This window comes from Lynx canadensis, chromosome B3 (genome assembly GCF_007474595.2).
Source record: "Lynx canadensis isolate LIC74 chromosome B3, mLynCan4.pri.v2, whole genome shotgun sequence".
Classification (NCBI taxonomy): domain Eukaryota; kingdom Metazoa; phylum Chordata; class Mammalia; order Carnivora; family Felidae; genus Lynx; species Lynx canadensis.
The window spans coordinates 44,077,620-44,096,710 of record NC_044308.2 but is presented as its reverse complement, the minus strand read 5'-3'; the positions used below and the strand labels follow the sequence as shown (position 1 = coordinate 44,096,710).

The 19,091-nt window shown below is 35.4% G+C and overlaps 1 protein-coding gene across 4 annotated transcripts in view; it reads right to left on the bottom strand.

Annotated features, from left to right (window-relative positions):
* Positions 1–19,091, bottom strand: part of ICE2 (interactor of little elongation complex ELL subunit 2) — a 64,812-nt gene that overhangs the window by 31,054 nt on the left and 14,667 nt on the right. For all 4 annotated transcript variants that reach the window (XM_030318043.1, XM_030318047.1, XM_030318044.1 and 1 more), the window contains 5 exons: positions 11,435–11,572; positions 10,731–10,847; positions 10,397–10,556; positions 9,339–9,520; positions 768–1,761 (listed from right to left, as the gene is read on the bottom strand). In XM_030318043.1, coding sequence (XP_030173903.1) covers positions 768–1,761; positions 9,339–9,520; positions 10,397–10,556; positions 10,731–10,847; positions 11,435–11,572 — 1,591 coding nt within the window. The remainder of the gene's footprint in view (positions 1–767; positions 1,762–9,338; positions 9,521–10,396; positions 10,557–10,730; positions 10,848–11,434; positions 11,573–19,091) is intronic.

Here is a 19,091-nt window from a genome sequence, read left to right as displayed (position 1 = left end):
AATTAGTGAAACAACATATGAAGCAAGAAGAAAAAAAGTTTTAAAAAAAGTGATGTCATTTTCCCTAACCTGCTTTTCAACCGAAAAAAATTTTTTACATCAACCCTCCTCCTCCTCTCACCAAACAACAGAAGAAAAAGAAGACCAAAAATGTGGCCTTTTAACAACTCTGGGAAGACTTCTCAGGCAGAGCTGAGATGCAACTTTATATCTATCTCAGAATGTGAAAAAGTATAAAACTCCGGTCTGACACCACAAATTAGTCAATTTTGAACTCATAAACGTTGATGATTATTTTTGATCACTTCCCCTTCATCATTCCAGTGAGCCATATCACCTGCAGCGACAGTAGCCACTGTACATGTTGGATAAACAGTACACTGAAAAATGAAATCTCAATGACGATGTAAAGATTATGAGACAGGGGGTTCCTGGGTGCCTCAGTCAGTTGAGCATGTGACTCTTGATTTCGGCTCAGGTCATGATCTCATGGTTGTGACACCAAGCTGCATGTGTCAGGTTCCGTGCTTGAAGTGGAGCCTGCTTAATATGTTCTCTCCCTCCCTCCCTCCCTCCCTTTCTCTCTCTCTCTCCCTTCTTCTGTCCCTCCCCTGCACTCTCCCTCTCAAAAAAAAAAAAATATATATATATATATTTCTATATGAGACAGGTTATAACAGAGAAAGTGAGGGAATGCGGGAGAAAAACTGAAGGATAAGGAAGAGGCAAAACAGTTAATACAAAGGTCTTTGTAAATATTTACTTACGTCCTTTTGGCTTCTGAAACGCAGAAGGCCAAACAGATTTTGGCCAACTAGAGGCATCTGAAGGAGCAGAGGATTGTTCAGAAGGTGGAGTTTGTTTAGAATTTTCCAAATTCATTAAGGGCAATTCAGGTATTTTTCTGGAAATTGGCTTTAGGAGTTCATCCTGCATTTTTAAAATTTCTCCAACTGGATCAAATTTTTTATATACTCGTTTGATAGGTTTTTTTAAAACACATGACTCTTCAGGACTACAAGTAGCATTAGTCTGGTTTCCTACAGAAGCCTGTGTGGAAGAAGAATTGGGGCTAGCTGGTTTAGAATTTAAATTAGTATTCACATCGGCTGTCTTTCCATTACTATTATTTTGACACTCTGTGTCAATGATTAAACAGTCTTCATCTGTATCACTATTGCAAAGAATTACATCTTCACTTCTCACTGCTTCTGATGTAACAGTCTTTTCCTTTGAATTGTCTGTGTTCTCTAGAATATTTAGTTTTTCAGGGGCATATACTGTATCAGTAGCTATATCATTTTTATTAGAGGTTTCAATTTCTGTAGAACTTTCTAACTGTAAGGAATCAGACATTTTCAAGTCACTATCTTGCACCAAAGACTTCTCAGGATTTGATGCCTTTTCACCACATGGTACATATCCCTGATCATCATTATTTTTGCACTCTTCAGGGCCACCATCCATACCAGTCATGAGCTGTTTCTCCTTTTGCAATTGTTCCATCAGAATCTGAGATAAACTTCTAGAATGAGCAGAAATGTCTGGAGCAGTTGGTGCCACAGATGTGGTTGCTGTGCTGGGAGCTGTGGGGGTATCTGTTGTGTTGGGTACTGTGTAAGTGCTTGCTGGACTTGGTGACTTTGATGGTTTGGTGGTGTTTACTCCAAAAGTTTCAAGTTCTGTGACGTCACCATCAAAATCCAGGTCCAAATTTTCAAGGGTCTCAATTTTTCGGCACTCATTAACTTCATAAGACATCTTAAGAAAACATATTGGTAAACTATTAATAGATATTCCAGGACAGTCCTCACCTATCTCTTAATGCCTCTACACATCACATAGATAGTTCATGCTCTTTAAAAGGAGAAAGAAATGTCTAATGGCTTTGAAAGGTTCTTGCTTAAGAGGATGATAAACTACTACCAACTAACTGATTCAACCTTACTTTCCTACTGAAATGTTGATGAAACAAAGACAAATTTGTGAACCCCCACATCCCAAAAGGAATTTCCACTCATCGAAAAGAGAACCACAAAGAACAAATGTGGGGCCAAACAGAAATGCAAAGGATTTTCACTGATACCCACTGTATATACACTGTAATGAGGTGACCAGGAGGAAAGCCTCTTTGCCCCTATGAGGAAGCTGCTTTCTACCGCAGCTGGGGAAGCGTCACCAGCCTCCAATGCATCCCTAACATCAACAGTGACTTTCTATACCTACTCAGAGAAAATAACTCCTCTAATATGGACAGGAAATGATTTTATTGTATTCTGGGACATCAAATCATTGAGGTTATAGTTTTTCATGTATTGTTTTGGTAACGGAAGAACTATAAACAGGTCTAATTTATTCAAAAATAAACTGTCCTCTCCCCAAGTAGCAATAGATCTCTCCTCAATCTGGCAAAGGACTTTAGATAAATACCATAAAAATTTGGTTACAAGCTATACATACCCACTAGCCATACAGGTTAGGATCTGAGAGAGAAATATTCTGACAGTAATCATGTAGTAAGAAAGAACAACTTATGTCAATTATTCAACTTCTGTGAACCTCAATTTCTTCATCTCTAAACAGTGATAAGAGGGTCATCTTCTTGGATTTGTTCTAAGGATTAAATGAGGACTTGTATATAAAAAGTTTCTTACCATAGTCCCTGGTACATAGTAAGGAGCTTCTCAGTAAACGGTAGCTCTTATTAAAATAGGCCACCAGATTTAGTAAAAAAGTAAAAAAGTTAACCATATGCTGTTTACATGAGGCATTCTTACACAGAAAGGTTAAAAACAAAACAATGGGACAAACATCAAGAAACAGAGATAAGAGATAGCAATATTAAGTGTTCAACAAAGCAGAATTCAGTGCAAAAAACATTAGACAGAAAAAGGAATCCTATGTTGAAAAAAGATGAAATCCATTAATAATGATTTTTCACATGCCAAATAACTTCAAAATATGGAGTCAAAATTGAAAAATAAAAGGACAATCTGACAGAAATACAATTGCACTTGGTCAATAATATACTATTTCTAAGTAAAAACAGGGATATAGAAAGTACATATAATATTAAATGATGTATGAATGACTGAAAACATATACACAGACTGCAAAGATATACCTTTTCCCTCCCAAGAATCCAAGGGGCATTTCCAAAGATGGACTATAAATTAACATACAAAGAAAACATCAATATAGCACAAAGCAGAATCTGCTAAGATCTTACTCTCTGTTTAGAAGGAAATAAAATTGGAAATCATTAAGAAAAATGTAAATAAACAACAATAAACCCAAGCACCTAGACATTAAAAAACATTCCCAATTATTGGATAAAAGAATTAAAATAATTGCAGAATAGTTAAAAAGGAACAAAAAATAGAACACTAGACATTAAAAATCGGAAATATCATTCACAGCCTTTTCAAGATATAGAAAAATAATACTATTATAATCATAATAATAAAGTGAAGAAATTTAGTAACTATAAAACAAAAAATCAATGAACTGAAAAACAATGGTCTCATCTCTAATAGAACAAACTTAGATAAAATTTTAAATACCATTTATCTGTAAATACTTCAGTATGTAGCTGTAAAAGGATTCTTCTCTAAAACATATCATTAATTATATCAATAAAAATTAATAATTTCTTAATGTCATAAAATAGCTAATCAGTGTTAAAATTACCCAGCCTGATAAAGGTCTTTTACAATTGTTAACTGGAATCAGGATCAAGATCCCTACACTGTATCTGGTTGACATATCTGTCAATTTTGATTTGTCAAATGCCTCTCTCCCATACTCTGCCAACTCCCACATCACCAGATATTTGTAGAAAAAAAACAAATTAGTTATCCTACAAAAATTTCTAATTCTGGGTTTTAACTTCTACATCTCCCTGATGTCACTTAACACATTCTTCTATCCCTTAAATTTCCTATTAAAACAACCTAGTAGCTTGATTAGATTCAGGTACAATTTTTTTTTTTTTTAATTTAAAAAAAGCGTTTATTTATTTGTTTTTGAGAGAGAACTTGCGTGCCCACAAGCAGGCACAAGCGGGGGAGGGGCAGAGAGAGAGAAAAAGAGAGGCTCAAGCAGATTCTGCAAGCAGTTAGCAGAGAGCCTCACATGGGGCTCAAACTCACCAAATGTGAGATCATGACCTGAGCTGAAATCAAGAGTTGGATGATTAACTGAATGAGTCCCTAGGTGCCCCTCGGGCAGTTTTTTGTTGTTGTTTTTAACCTGAATATGGTAGTATTGTGTACTTTCTACTTCAATCAGGAGGCTAATAATGTCTCTGGTTGTCTTTCTTTTTGTGATACTATAATTGATCTATCGAGTCATCAAGGGTCCTCAACTTAATCTACCCACTATGAAACACCTCACTGATCAATTTTAGCAGCCATCACTGATGATCACTGTTCACAAGTTTATTTAGTGTGTGTGTGGGGGGGGGGGGGGGAGAGAGAGAGAGAGAAAGGGAGAGAGAGAATGCCAAGCAGGCTTCGTGCTGTCAGCACAGAGCCTGGCACAGGGCTCGAACCCACTAACTGTGAGATCGTGACCTAAACCAAAATCCAGTTGGACGCCCAACCGACTGAGCTACCCAGGTGCCCTGATGATCACTGTTTAGATTCATTCACTATTTTATTAGCTGAAAAATGGTGACAATCACATTCTATCATTACCCTAAATATAGATTGCACTGGAAAGGCAAGACAAATATCTGGTATTTTTTAAACCAGTTTTTAGCATGACTTTATGCACTAACACCCTCCAAAGGTGACTAGTACTTTTTAAAAAATTATCATTATGAATTCATGGGTTTTAACATATTTTCTATGTTTTATTCCATTGCAGCCATTCTTTGTCATGTCAAACTGACACATCTCTGGTCAACAGAAAACCTTTCAGTGGCTCTGGCATGTTTTTGATACTATTCCAATATTATTACAGGGCTTTTACTTAACTTCTTTGATTGGCATTTACTCTCTCTCGTATCTCCAAAATTCTTGGTTCCTAATATAAAGGAACCATGGAAATTATCTAATATGCTCAAAATCACAAAAGCAGTATCATTACTAACAATATGGTTACTAAATGCAGTTTAAGATTTTTTGGCAGCTCTTTTTGAACTTAGGATATAAATCTTTTGGGATGTATGGTCAAATTAATGAGTTTCAAATCATTTAAAATAATTCACTGAGTGGTTAAACTACTAACTTGATATATTGTGGATTAATTTGTTTCATTTCAGCTTAGGTTGGCTTTTATAACATCCTAAAAATTCGTTTTATAGACACATAAAACAAAAGTGATTCAAAAGTCAGAAGTGTGAAACAAAGTACATTTAGAGAAATCTAGTTGATATCCTGCTTCCCCTACTTTGTTCCATACTTCTCCCAGTTTTAGGTTTATTATATGCAGGATTTTTATTCTTTTTAATATAAGCAAGTCAGTTTATGTGTGTATATATTTGTATTTCCCCATACATAAATAAATAGTAGTACATTACACAAAATGTCATCTTCTTTGTGTTTTTCACCTAACAATATATCTTGGGTATCACTCTGTAGATTCCTGTCTATAGTTTTTTCATTCCTTTCAATAGCTGCACAGTATGCTGTCGAAGACATACAGTTTATTTAATCAAAACCCTTTTAAGGGACATGTGGATGGTTTCCAATCTTTTGCTACTACAAATAGTGCTGGAATGAATACTTTGCATATACTTTTTGCTCTTTTCCTAGTGTGCTTTTTTTCCTTTTAAGATTTTATGTTTAAGTAATCTCTATACCCAAAGTGGGGTTCAAACTTATAACCCCAAGATCAAGAGACATACGCACTACTGACTGAGCCAGCCAGGCGCCCCTCCTCATGTACTTCTGAGCTACATTTTTGGAATTGAGATTTTTATAGTAAAGGATGAACCCATTTCATGTTTTGTGGGTACATCTTTCTTCAGATGATTATAGAAATGTTATAGAAGTTATCTTTTTTTCTTGGAATACCTTTGTAAGAGCTTCCATCAACAATCTTCTGTTGTTCCTCTTTAAATTGGATGGATTCTCCTGTTCCTGGACAATTCCGTGTGAGGGCAGGCCAAGTCAGCTTTTTGAGCTTCATGGCTCTAAGCTCATGTTTCACTCCTCTACAAAGTATGTACGAATGAATGTATGTATGTATGTATATAAGTGTGTGTGTGTGTGTGTGTGTGTGTAAAATCTTAAGTACATTCTGAAATCTGCTTTCTCTATTCCCCTCGTCCTCAGCTATAGAAAAACTTCTTTTCCTTACCTTTAATGTCCTTGTTATGCTCAATATGGACTGTACTACTAGCCTGAATGAAGGCTTTTGTCTGGGAAAGAACTTTAGTTGGTTAGTTTCTAGAGTTTTTAGGGCCCAGGTCATCCCACAACTCTCTTAATTTCCTGAGTGTCCCTGTACTCACCTACAGATTAGAGCCTATCCACATTATTTTCACTTTCGTTTTTCTTCATTCCCTCCTGCATCTTTTACCATGCTCCTTCTGTCTGGGATTATTTTCCTTGTGCCTGAAGAACATCCAACAGAGGCGATCTGCTGGTAGCAAAGTCAATTTTTATCTGAAAATATCTTTGATTTTTTTATTTACGGATATTTTCATGGGTTAGGTAATTTTAGTGTAGGGGTTATTTTAGCACAACATATTGTTCCCAGTGTCTTCTGGTTTCCCTTGTTGTTACTGCAAATTACTTGCCAGTCTAACTCTCAGTCCTGTACAAGTAATGTGCCTTTTGTTTTTCTGGTGGCTTTTAAGAGGTTTTTTTTGTTTCCCACTATTGCTTTGGTCCAATTATCTCTGTTACAATATCTTTCTGGGTAGAACTACATGTGTTAAATGGTCTCACTATATCCTCTATATTTCTTGCTCTATTGTCCCTATTTTCTTTCTGTTGTCCGTGCTTTATTATGGATAGTCTTTTCAGATTCATCTTCCAGTTTATCAATTCTCCTTTCGGCTTCATCTAATGTGCTAATAACCCCACTTAGAAAATTCTTAACTGCACTTACTATATTTTTCAGTTTAAAATTTTTTCTTTAGTTCTTTTTCAAATCTACTCTTTCAAAAGTTTCTAGTTCCTCATCAAAATTTTCAAGCATGGCTTTAATTTCTTTGAATGCTGTATGTTAAACAGAGTTGGCTAATAATCTGTGACTGATAACTGTAGGATCTATTTTTCAGTCTATTTCTATGGTCATTGTTTCTGATGGTTCTTGCTCTTGGTACCTATTCTCCTTGTGGGTTCAGTTATCTTTAAATGTTTTCTTGATGCTTTATTTAAAAAGTTAGTGGTAGAAATAATTTGAGGCCCAAAATGACATTATGTTTCTTTAAGAATAATTTTCATTTGCTCTTACTAGGTGTCTAGAAACACTAGCAATCCAAAAGCATTTGAATCCAAGTTGAAGGCCTGAAAACTCGGGCTACAATCTCTGAGAAGGTGAATTTATTTCTAGTTCACTCTTGCTCCTGGGGTGCAGCCCTGTAGGGTTCAAGCCCTTGGTAGAAAACTAAACTCTGACTTTTTCACCCTAGTCCTGTGATCCTGACAAAAACAAAGTTCATTTTTTGCTGCCTCTTCAAAACTGGCAGATAACACTCAGGGCAAAAATGACTCTCTGAGTGACAGACTTAGCTCTCTGGATGTTGGTCTTCTCTAGTATCTCAGCCCTGTAATTCCTCACTGTCTTGTTAGCTCTTTGATGATGCTAAGAAAGAAAACTTTATATTGTGTCCAGCGGTTTTCGTTGTTATCAATAATGATAAAGGTCCAAAATACTTGGTTTGTTATCACAGAAAGAAATTATTGTTACTTTTTTTTCCTCTTAACCTACTTCATGTTTCTTCACAGCACTTGTTACTTCCTGACACTCACCTCACACCAAGTATAAGGTAGATTTAAAAATGTGTAAAAAGAGGGACACCTGGGTGGCTCAATCCGTTAAGCCTCTGACTTCGGCTTAGGTCATGATCTCACTGCTCATGAATTTGAGCCCCGTGTTGGGCTCTGTGCTGTCAGCTCAGAGCCTGGAGCCCACTTTGGATTCTGTGTCTCCCTCTCTCTCTCTGCCCCTTCCCCACTCATGTTCTGTCTCTCTCCCTTTCAAAAATAAAGAGTAAGAAAATATTTAAAAAATGTATAAAAAGAAAACTTAAGAAATGTTGGAAGTGCTTTATGATATTACACCATAAATATATTAAAGGCAAATGTCAGAGAAAAACATATAAACAAATATGAAAGACAGAAGGCCAATATCCTCAAGATAGTATGAGCTCTTAGGTATAAATAAAATAAAAAACATTTTTCAATTTTATTTTCCAATTTTGTTTGCTCTCTCACTTTATTCGGGTCTCTGTTCATATTTGTTGTCATTGGAAAAGTCCTGATCATCAATTTAAAATAGACACATTCCCATCTCTTTCCCCTTAACCTACTCTATTTTTCTGCATAGGATTTATCACAACCTGATTGTTTGCTATGCTTTTATCTGCATCCTCCATCACTAACCTAAGCTGTGAGAGAAAAAGAGACTTTATTTTTATTCACTGCTGTATGCTCAGTGCTGAGAACAGTATCTGCTTAATAAATATTTGTAAAATGAATGGATAAAGTTTTGTCTAAACAGAATGTCTTAATTTAAGAATCATGGAAAATATTTTTAAAGACACAAAATAATAAAAGTACTATTTATGGAGAGGCAAGCATTGTCCTAAATGTTTTATGTGTATTAACCCATTTAATCCAAAATAATCATATGAGTTAGGTACTATCATGAAACCCATTTTGAAGATGAGCAAACCATATACAGAGACAAATTAGAAAGCTTGCCTAAGGTCACACTGCTCATGAGTGTACTGAAAAGAATTAACAATCTGGCCAAATACTTTTCTGCACCAATCAAACTCATCTATTCCTTTTCATACTTAAGAACTCCTGAATATGAATGAAGTCAATTAAATAAAACCACTATCATGATTACCACCACCACTAAGTTTTTAGTACATATACACTCAGCATTTTACATGTAATATCAAACTTAATCCTTGCAACAATCTTGTGAAGAAGGTATTATCATCTCTCCTTTACAAAAGGAGAAAACTGAGGCTGAGGGAGGTTAAATTAGTTGCTCAAAGTCTAGCTTGACTTGGGGTTCAATTTTAAGTTTCAATATAGTGCCTGTATTTTAACTATTAGATTTAAAGACCTGCAGTAAAACTTTATGCTTCAAAAGGATAAACATTTCTTGAAAAAAAAAAAAAAAAAAGGGAAGCAAGCATTACATACTTCCATTTCAGACATATAATCTTCTGGTTTGTCCATAAATACTGCAGAAACTGGAACAGATGTGTTTTTGGACATCATGAATTTTAATGGAACTTCATGGTAGATTTGATTTCTCTCTCTCATTGTCATTTTCTTTTGAGGAAGTGGTGAATTAATATAAATTACTTTAACAGGTTTTGAACCTTAAAACAGAAACAGAAGAAAGAGGGTGATTAGTTTCTAGTAGTTATATTTAAAAGAAACAAACAAACAAACAAGATACAGGGCAGAAAGATCACCAAACAAAGCAATATAGAATAGGAAAGTGGTAGCACATGTCTCATGTATTTGCCACTCTTGAGCTTGTGATCTTTAGAGATATAAGGCTGAGAGAATTTGGCTAGAAAAATGTTCTCTAACAGATTTTTAAAAAGCTTTTCTGCTTTTTATTGTTATACTTTTGCTGTCATTATTACTCAGTTCTTACAAGACTCTAGTTCCAAAAAGTGACAAAGTTTTTACCACAGATAATATATTACATTTAGCTCTAAACTGTGTTCATTAGACACAGTTCTGTATTTACTACAATTGTTACACAAAATAATATTATACAAAATAATATTAATTCTAGAAGATATTGACTGTCCAAAGAAAGACTATCCTATGCTTATAAGTACAGACCTATTTTCATTCTGAATTCCAGTACCAGACACGTAAATAAGTCCTGGAAACTGACCCATCTGAGGCTATCTACTAAAGTTCTGCATTCCTTTCATTTCAGTGAAAGAAGAAACTCATTATTGCAAGTATTTTTGGCTACTCTAAACCGTAATTATTTTTCTCTTTCACCCCACAAAATGAGTACGGGTTCTGTAGACCTAAGAACTCATGCATGAGTATCAATTCTAGAGTAGCACTATTTAAAAGTTCTACTAAGTATAAATGTAAAATTCACATTCTCCTTAAATCAAAACTTAGGATTTTTTAATTTGACAAATGATCATCTATGTTTAGATAGTTGAAATAGAACTGGTCCACTCCGCTTTTGAGAGCGTTACTTGATACAGCAAATCACAAACCTGCAACAGGTATTACTTGAATACACACTGGAATTTCCCACTGTTCCCTGTAGTTTGGTCCATGATTATTTAATAAGGTAAATAATGATTGACTAGTTAGAGCTATCTGAGGGTGATATCTTGAAACAAGCTTCTCTGCATTTGGATCTTTACTAATATCCTGAAAAACAAAATACAACTTGTTACTTGATTATATTTATTGGAAATTTCTTCGAGGAAGTACCAAAAAGAAGGGAGACATTCCACTAGGGGACTTTAGAACAGTAAGATGGTTATGTACTTTATGAGATACAGAAGATTACTTAGGAAAATTCAAAAACACTTGTCTACTTACGTAATGCATAGCTGCAGCTGTTTTTTCTGGTGTTTCAGTGGTAGATATGTTATCTTTTGAGAGCTGTAACTTTGCAGGCATTGAGGGAAATACTGTTTTCACGTATTTTACACTGCCCTAAGTAAGAAAAAAGGGAATGTCTTATTCCAAATATCTTACATATTTTTCCCCTAAGACAAGTATTCTCTTCAGCATATGAAACCCTCAACTTAACATTCTTCACTCTACTTTAGGACCTTCTCAAAGTCAAGACTTCCATGATTTTGCTGGAAAACCTGCATACATGGGTTTTTCTTTTCAAAGAAGGTCCAAGACCAGGGTGCCATGTAATCTTCCTTACTTTAAATTCTAACCTCTCATTTAATGAGGTACAAATAGAACAGAAACTCTAAAATATCCTCTTTACCCACACTTACTTCCAATGATTGTGAATAAAAACCTTTAAAAGAAAAAAGGTTACCTTCTTTGCATTTAGGAACATTACAAAAGGTGGGAATGAAAAGAAAATCAAGAAATAAAGTTAGTAGTGACATTTTAAAAAATATCAAGGAGTGTTATCCACAAAATAAAGAAGACCCATTTGTATTGCATATTTTAAAAGTTCTATCTCATTATTGTTCAAAATTTAAACATAAATATTGTCTGTGAAATACAGATGATGTTTCAGACAAAAATAAGTTTATACTTTCATTGGTAAACCTTACCAATGCGAGAAGAGTTTTTTCTAACTTTAATCCCATCTCTATTCTGAATGGGAAGAATCCCATTAAGCTGGTGACTTCATGGAGAGTATAGAACTCTGGATACTTTTTCACTTGTTCAATGCAAGCTTTTAAAATTTTCTAGGGAATAGAAATTAAGAGACAATCATTTGTATCATACATCTGCAATAATAAAACAAAAATAACTTAGTTACATGGGACTATATAATTGTTCACTGAAATATTAAATTCATCTCATTAATCAAACTTCCAATAATCAAAGCATAATGTATATTCCTTTAGTTAATGTCTTATTTTTCATAATTCTTTTTAACCTAATTTCTTAAAAGTTGATATTTAAAAATATTAAAACTAACAACTGTATTAAAATTTAAAAATAGAAAAGATGCATCATATTTTCTGTGCTATTTAAGAAACTGTCAAGGAAATAAAGTCACATGAAAATTTCAACACACTTTCCTTCAATAAAAGCAGTTATATGACTAATTAGAAATAAATAAGTTTAATACACTAATGATTCCCAAGCACAATAAATTAACAAAGTAGTTATCTCACAGACCACTATAATCTACAATCTAAACAAATAAGTAACAGGGGTTTCTGGGTGGCTTGCTCAGTTAAGCATTTGACTCTTGATCTCAGGCTCAGGTCATGATCTCAGTTCATGGGTTTGAGCCCTGCATCAGGCTCTGCACTGAGAGGACAGAACCTGCGAAGGATTCTGTCTCTCCTTCTCTCTGCCTCTCCCTACCACTCTCTCTCTCAAAATAAATAAAAGAACTTTAAGAACTAAGTAAATAACAAAAGTTATAAATGATGGAGTATTTAGTATTTTCTTCTCTCCAAACTTTTCAAAATACTAATAACTTACCAGGAAATATGATCAACAAGGAAATAAAATTCACAGCTTTACTCAAGCAGAATGTATGACAATTGTGATAACACGTAAATAACTCAAACATGCACAGCACTTTCGGGTGGGAGTGGGGTTATAATTAAAAAACGTATGTACATAGGGGTGCCTGGGTGTCTAAATTGATTAAGGGTCCAACTGCAGCTCAGATCATGATCTCATGGTTTGTGAGCTCGAGCCCTACATTGGGCTGTCTACTATCAGCACAGAGCCCGCTTTAGATCCTCTGTCCCCCTCTCTCTCTGCTCCTCCCCTGCTCTTATACATGCGCTCACTTTCTCTCAAAAATAAGTATTTTTTAAAAAACCCATAAAACACATGTATATCATCTTCTAAGAAACTTAGTTTTTTTCTCCTGTTAATCTAATCTGAACCTTTTAGAATATATTTTACATCATAAGAGTAATTAGCAATAAGCATATCTTTGTAATATCTTTATATCCTCTTTCACTTCAGACATTTATGAAATCTGTCAAGTTACAAATCAGTAACTTTACTCTAGTCTATCTTTTCATCTAGTTTTATATCCCCTTCTCCTCTTATTTAATTCTTACTGCCCCGTCTTTCACATTTTCTCCCTCAATCCATGCTTTTCAATGCTGACTTTGATATTTTATTCAGGATATACTTGCAACTAAGGCAGATGTGGGTTAATATGGAAAAATTCTGTTTGTTTTTAAAAATCCTAGTCAACTGCAAAGTGAAATTTGCATAAAACCTTTGTTCCTTATTTATATTAGTTAACTTCCACCCCTAACATTCCCATCTTATGGCAGTCATTATAAGAAGTTGAACATACGTGCAAAGGTAAGCAATATATAAGAACTGTATGACACAGAAACTATTCTACTTGGATATTCACTGGCACATCTTTCTTGGTAAAACTCTACTGGATGTTTCACAGGGTTTTACTGAATTCACTAATCAGGGAGAGAGAGAGTCACAGAAAATCTAACACAGTTTTACTCCTATAATGAGATAGATTACTATATATTATCGTTGCTGTTGTTATTATTATCTGAGAGAGAGGGATAGAGAGGACAAGCTGGAGAGAAGGACAGAGAAAGAAAATCTTAACCAGGCTCCATGCTCAGCAGAGCCTGACATGGGGCTCAATCCCACCCTGGGATCATGACCTGAACTGAAATCAAGAGTTGGGACGATTAATCTACTGAGCTACCCAGGCACCCCATTTTTTTTTAAGCGCTTTGTTTTTTTAGTAATCTCCACACCCAGTGTGGGACTCAAACTCACAATCGCGAGATCAAGAATCACATGCTCTTCCAAATGAGCCAGTTGAGGTGCCCCCATTACTATATATTATTAAAGGTATTTCATAACTGGTAGGTACTAAGCAACTAAAGAATCATTATTTGATACATTTAAGACGCTTTAATAATTTATTTGTCTTTGAAAAACAGCTATGAGGTTAAGAGATTCAGGCTATTTCCCATCACCCAACCTCTGAATGTTATTTAACACTCTAAATATCTTGAAAACTAAATACACCAAAAGCATATACATGTACACAATACAGATTTATCATTACAAAGAAAGGTGAAAATGATTCAGCTCCCTAATTTTATTTTGGGCCAGAAAGGAAAAACATAGTATCATACATGTTTGAAACTTAAAAATTTAAAGGACACTACTTCTGGCAGTATGGTAGGGTCGGTACTTTGAAGAGGACTTCTACCCAAATCCCACTAGATACGAGATAAATCAAAGCTAACAATTTTTATGCATTATTGGACTTGGTACAAAGCAAAAAGAATCTCAAGGACCCTAAGTAAATAAATAACCCCCAAACACCTAGAGCGAAAAGAAACAGGAGCAGTGAGCAGTAAGAAAACCCATGAAAACTGAGGTGGCTCGAGGGCAAATGCCTCCACCTGTGGCAAGATCCCGTGAGGTGAGGAGCTGAACACGTGATTCTTACACTTACGCCTTACAAAACAGAGATTTGAACAGGTATTTGTATATCCGTGTCCACAGATGCATTATTCATGAAAAGGCACAACCAAAGTGCCCATCAATGGATGAATGGATAAAAAAATGTCCAAATACTTACAATGGAATATGTATTCAGCCTTAAAAGAGAAGATTTAGAAACATGCCATAACATGGATGAATCCTAGTTGAGAGTTATTGTTTAATGGATGTGATAAAATAAGAACTACTATTGGGTCTTTGTCTTGGTTCCTGACACAGGGCACCTAAAACCTTGGAATTTCCTGAGTGATAAGAAGGAAGGTCTTTTGTATGCTACAGAGATGACTCATGGCTCCTAGATAACTTCAGGGTGGGGGATGTTTGCCAGGAAAGTCCAAGGCCCATTACAGGGCTACAGGTTGACCTACTCACCAACAACCCATAGTTTATTCAATCATGCCTAGGAAACAAAGCCTCCATAAAAACCCCTAAACAACGGGGTTCAGAGAGCTCCAAGGGTGGTGAACACATGGTGGTACTGGGAGGGTGGTGTGCATAGAGAGGGCATAGAAGCTCTATGCCTCTACTTCCATTTCTTGCCAAATGCATCTCTCTCCTCCATTTACAATCAACTAGAAATAGTAAGTAAAGTGCTTACCTGAGTTCTATAGTAAATTATTGAACTAGAGAAAAGCATCATCGAAACCCTAGGCCTACTGTCCTGAGGTGGAATACTGGTTGATGTGGGGGAAAAAAACCCACATAGTTGGTATAGAAGTGTTGTTAGAGCAGAAACAGTTCAGAAATAGGTATAAAGTCTCAATTTTGCAAGATGAAAAGAATTCTGGAGATTGGCTATATAACAATATGAATATACTTAATATTACTGAACTGCACACTTAAGATAGTAAATTTTGTGTTGTATTTTACCACAACTAAAAATAAAATTTAAAAAGGGGAAGGAAATTCTGACACATTCTACAACATGGCTAAACCTTGAAGAAGACATCATTCTAAGTAAAATAAGCCAATCACAAAAGGACAAATACTCTACTTACGTGAAGTACCTAGAAAAGTCAAATGTCAAATTCACAGCTAGAAAGTAGAATGGTGGTTGCCAGGGACTGGGGAAAAGAGGGAACAATGAATTATTTAGTGGGTACAGAGTTTCAGCTTGGGAAAATGAAAAAGTTCTAGAGATGGGTGGTAGAATTACATTCACAAAAGTATATAAAAGTATTTCATGCCATTCAACTGTCCTTAAAAACGATTAAAATAGGGGCACCTGGGTGGCTCAGTTGGTTAAGCATCTGACTCTTGATTTTGGCTCAGGTCATGATCTCACTGTTCCTGAGTTCAAGCCCTGCATTTGGGCCCCTGCTTGGGATTTCTCTCTCTCCCCTCTCTCTGCCCTTTTGCCGCTCACACACACTTGACTGTGTGCACACACTCCCTCTCAAAATAAATAAATACAAACTAAAAAAAAAAAGATTAAAATGGTAGCTTTTATGTTACGTATATTTTACCACAGTTAAAAAGTGGAGGCGGGGAGGGAGAGAGAAGGAGGGAGGGTGGCAAGAGGAAGGAGACAGAAAAATGGAAAAGAGACAGAGGTCTGACCTAGGCAATATGGGAATCTCAGGAAGACAGGTTGAGAAAATGAAAGAAAAGCAATAAATGAAAATGGCTGAGAATTTTTCAGAACTGAAGAAGGAAAGGAATCTACAGATACAAGAAACATAATGAACCAAGCATCATTTAAACACACATACACTGTAATGAAACAGTAAACCACCTAATATAAAGAACAGTCAAGACAGAAAAGAGAGATTCCCTAAAAGAAATGACAGATAACACACCTTTCTTTCTTTTTTAATGTTTATTTGGGGAGGGAGGGGGAGAGGAAGAGAGAGAGAATGAGAGAGAGAGAGAGAGAGAGAGAGAGAGAGAGAGAGAGAGAGAAAGAATCTCAAGCAGGCTCCATGCTGTCAGCACAGAGCCCAACACGGGGTTTGATGTCACAAGCCATGAGAGTATGACCTGAGCTGAAATCAAGAGTTGACACTTAAGTGACTAAGTCACCCAGGTGCCCCCTGATAACACACTTTTTTTTTTTCACACTTTTCAATAACAGTAACATTCACCAGACAAAGAATTATTATCTTCAGATAAAGAAACAAAACAGTCAACTTAGAATTATGTATGGAGTAAAACCATCTAATCAGAAAAACAAAAAAAAAATATTTTCAGATAAACAAACCAAAAGATTCTTTATCACCAAGAGACCCTCATCAAACAAACATCTAGAACACGTAGCATTTGAGGAACAATGAAGAGGATCTCAGAATGTGATTTGAGAAGAGACTGAAAGTCAAAAAAATTATCAAAATTTGTGGATAAAACAAATATTGCCCATATAAAATAATAATGTAGATAGGTTTAAATAAGAGACAGCATTAAACAATATCAGTCAGGAGGGGTGTAATGAAAGTCAAAATGTTCTATGGTTTCTGCAGACATATAGACTGATAAAACTGAATAGAACCAGGAAATTGACCCACACATCAATAGTGACAAGACAATTCAGTGAGGGAAAAAATTCATTGTAAAAATTCAAGTGTAATCATTAAGAGAACAGAAAAACAATGAACAAATTCCAAATTAATAAAGAGGAAAAGAAGGAGAAAAAACATCAATCCCCTCAAAAGAAGTAAAAATAGAACTGTAAAAAAGACAAAAAGAAATCACAAACAAGTCTGTGTACATCAATTATCATAATGAATGTAAATGACTAACCTTTCCATTTAAAAGGCAAGAGAGGTCAAGAGTTTACTCAAAAAGAAAAGGAAAAAAAAATCTAGCTAAACACTATTTTAAGAGATATTTGTAAAATACACGTTCTACAGATTCAAAAAACCCCATTAAAATCCCACCTAGCTCTTCTGTAGAAATTGACAAGTGGGTTCCAAAATTTACAAGGAAATAAAAAGGACTAAAAAGAGCCAAAAACAATTTTTAAAAAGAACAAAGTTGCAGGACTTACCCAACATGGTTTCAAAACTTACTAGAAGACTAGGTGATGCTGCCATAAAGACATATATAGATTAATGAAATAAAATAAAGTCAGGAAAGTAACCCACATATTGGTGGTGACAAGGCAATTCAATGAGGGAAAAAAGAGCTTTTTCAACCAATAGTGCTAGGCAGAGTTTCTCATCATTGACAGTTTCAACATTTTGGACCAGATACTTCTTTGTGGTGGGCGGGGCATCCTATACCCTTAAAGGTATTTAGCAACATTCTTGGCTCTACTGAGTAGATGCCACAAGAACTCGTTTCTCAGTTGTGACAATCAATAATGTCTCCAGAAATTACCAAATGTTCTCTGGGAGGCTAAAGCACTCTCAGGTGAGAATCATTATGCTAGAACTAGATATCCATTCAAAAGAAGAATAAACTTTGATCCCAACATCGCATCTTACACCAAAAAAAACCTTGAACATTCACACTCAAACTATAAAACCTCTAGGTTAGGGTTTTTCAACACAAGCATTACTGTCATTTTGGGCTGGATAATTCTTTGTTGTGGAGATGTCATGTGCATTGTAGTATGCTTAGCAGCATCCCTGACCTTTAGCCAGTAGATACTGGTAGCATTCTGCCAATTGTGACAACCAAAAATGTCTTCTGACATCGCTAAAGTCCATAGGGGTAAAGAAGTAAACATGATCCCAGGTGAGAACTACTTGGGGTCGGCAAAGATTTCTATACTAGAATACATAAAAGCACCAACCATAAAACATTTTGAAAAATAAGACTTCATTAAAATTAAAATTCTGTTCTTTGAGAGACATTATAAAAACATGAAAAAACATGTCACAAACTGGGAGAAAACCACAAATATAATAGACCTGTATTCAGAATACATAAAGAACTTCCAAGACTCAATAAAAACAAAAACCAATAAAATCAGCAAAAGATTTTAAAACATCATTGCTCATTAAGGAAACTAAAACCACACTGAGACACCCAAGAAGTTGTTAAAATGTAAAAAGATTACCAATACTAAGTATTAGCAAAAGTACAGAGCAACTGGAACTTATTTTTAAGAGAAAGAGAGCACGGGTGGGGGGGGGGAGAGGAAGAAGAGAGAGAGAGAGAGAGAGAGAGAGAGAGAGAGAGAGAGAGAGAGAGAAAGAATCTTAGGCAGGCTCCATGCTCAGCGCAGAGCACTACTTAGGGCTCAATCCCCCGACTCTGGAATCATGAACTGAGCCAAAATCAAGAGTTGGGATACTCAACCGACTGAGCCATCCAGGCGCCCCAAGGGAACTCTTACACACTGTTGTGAGTGTAAAATGGTACATCCATTATGAAAAAGGTTGGCAGTTTCTAATAAAATTTAACTACACATGCCATACGATCTGGAAAATCTACCCCTAGTTCTTTAACCCTCCCAAAATGAAAAAAAATGTTCCTAAAAAAACTTGTATAAGAATGTTCACAGTAGCTTTATTTATAATTGCCTCAAACTGGAAATAATACAGATGCCCATCAACAGATGAACTGATAAACCAATTTTGGCATAATCATACAATAAAACAAAAAGGAATAAAAATGAACACATTATACATATTTGTGTCAATGTGGATGAGTCTCAAAAAATGCTGAATGAAAGAAGTCAGACACAAGAATACACTGTGTGCAATTCAGTTCTTATGAAACTCCAAAAAAACCAAATCTAATCCATGGTGACAGAAAGCATACTGGTGGTTTCCAGGGCCATGGATAGAA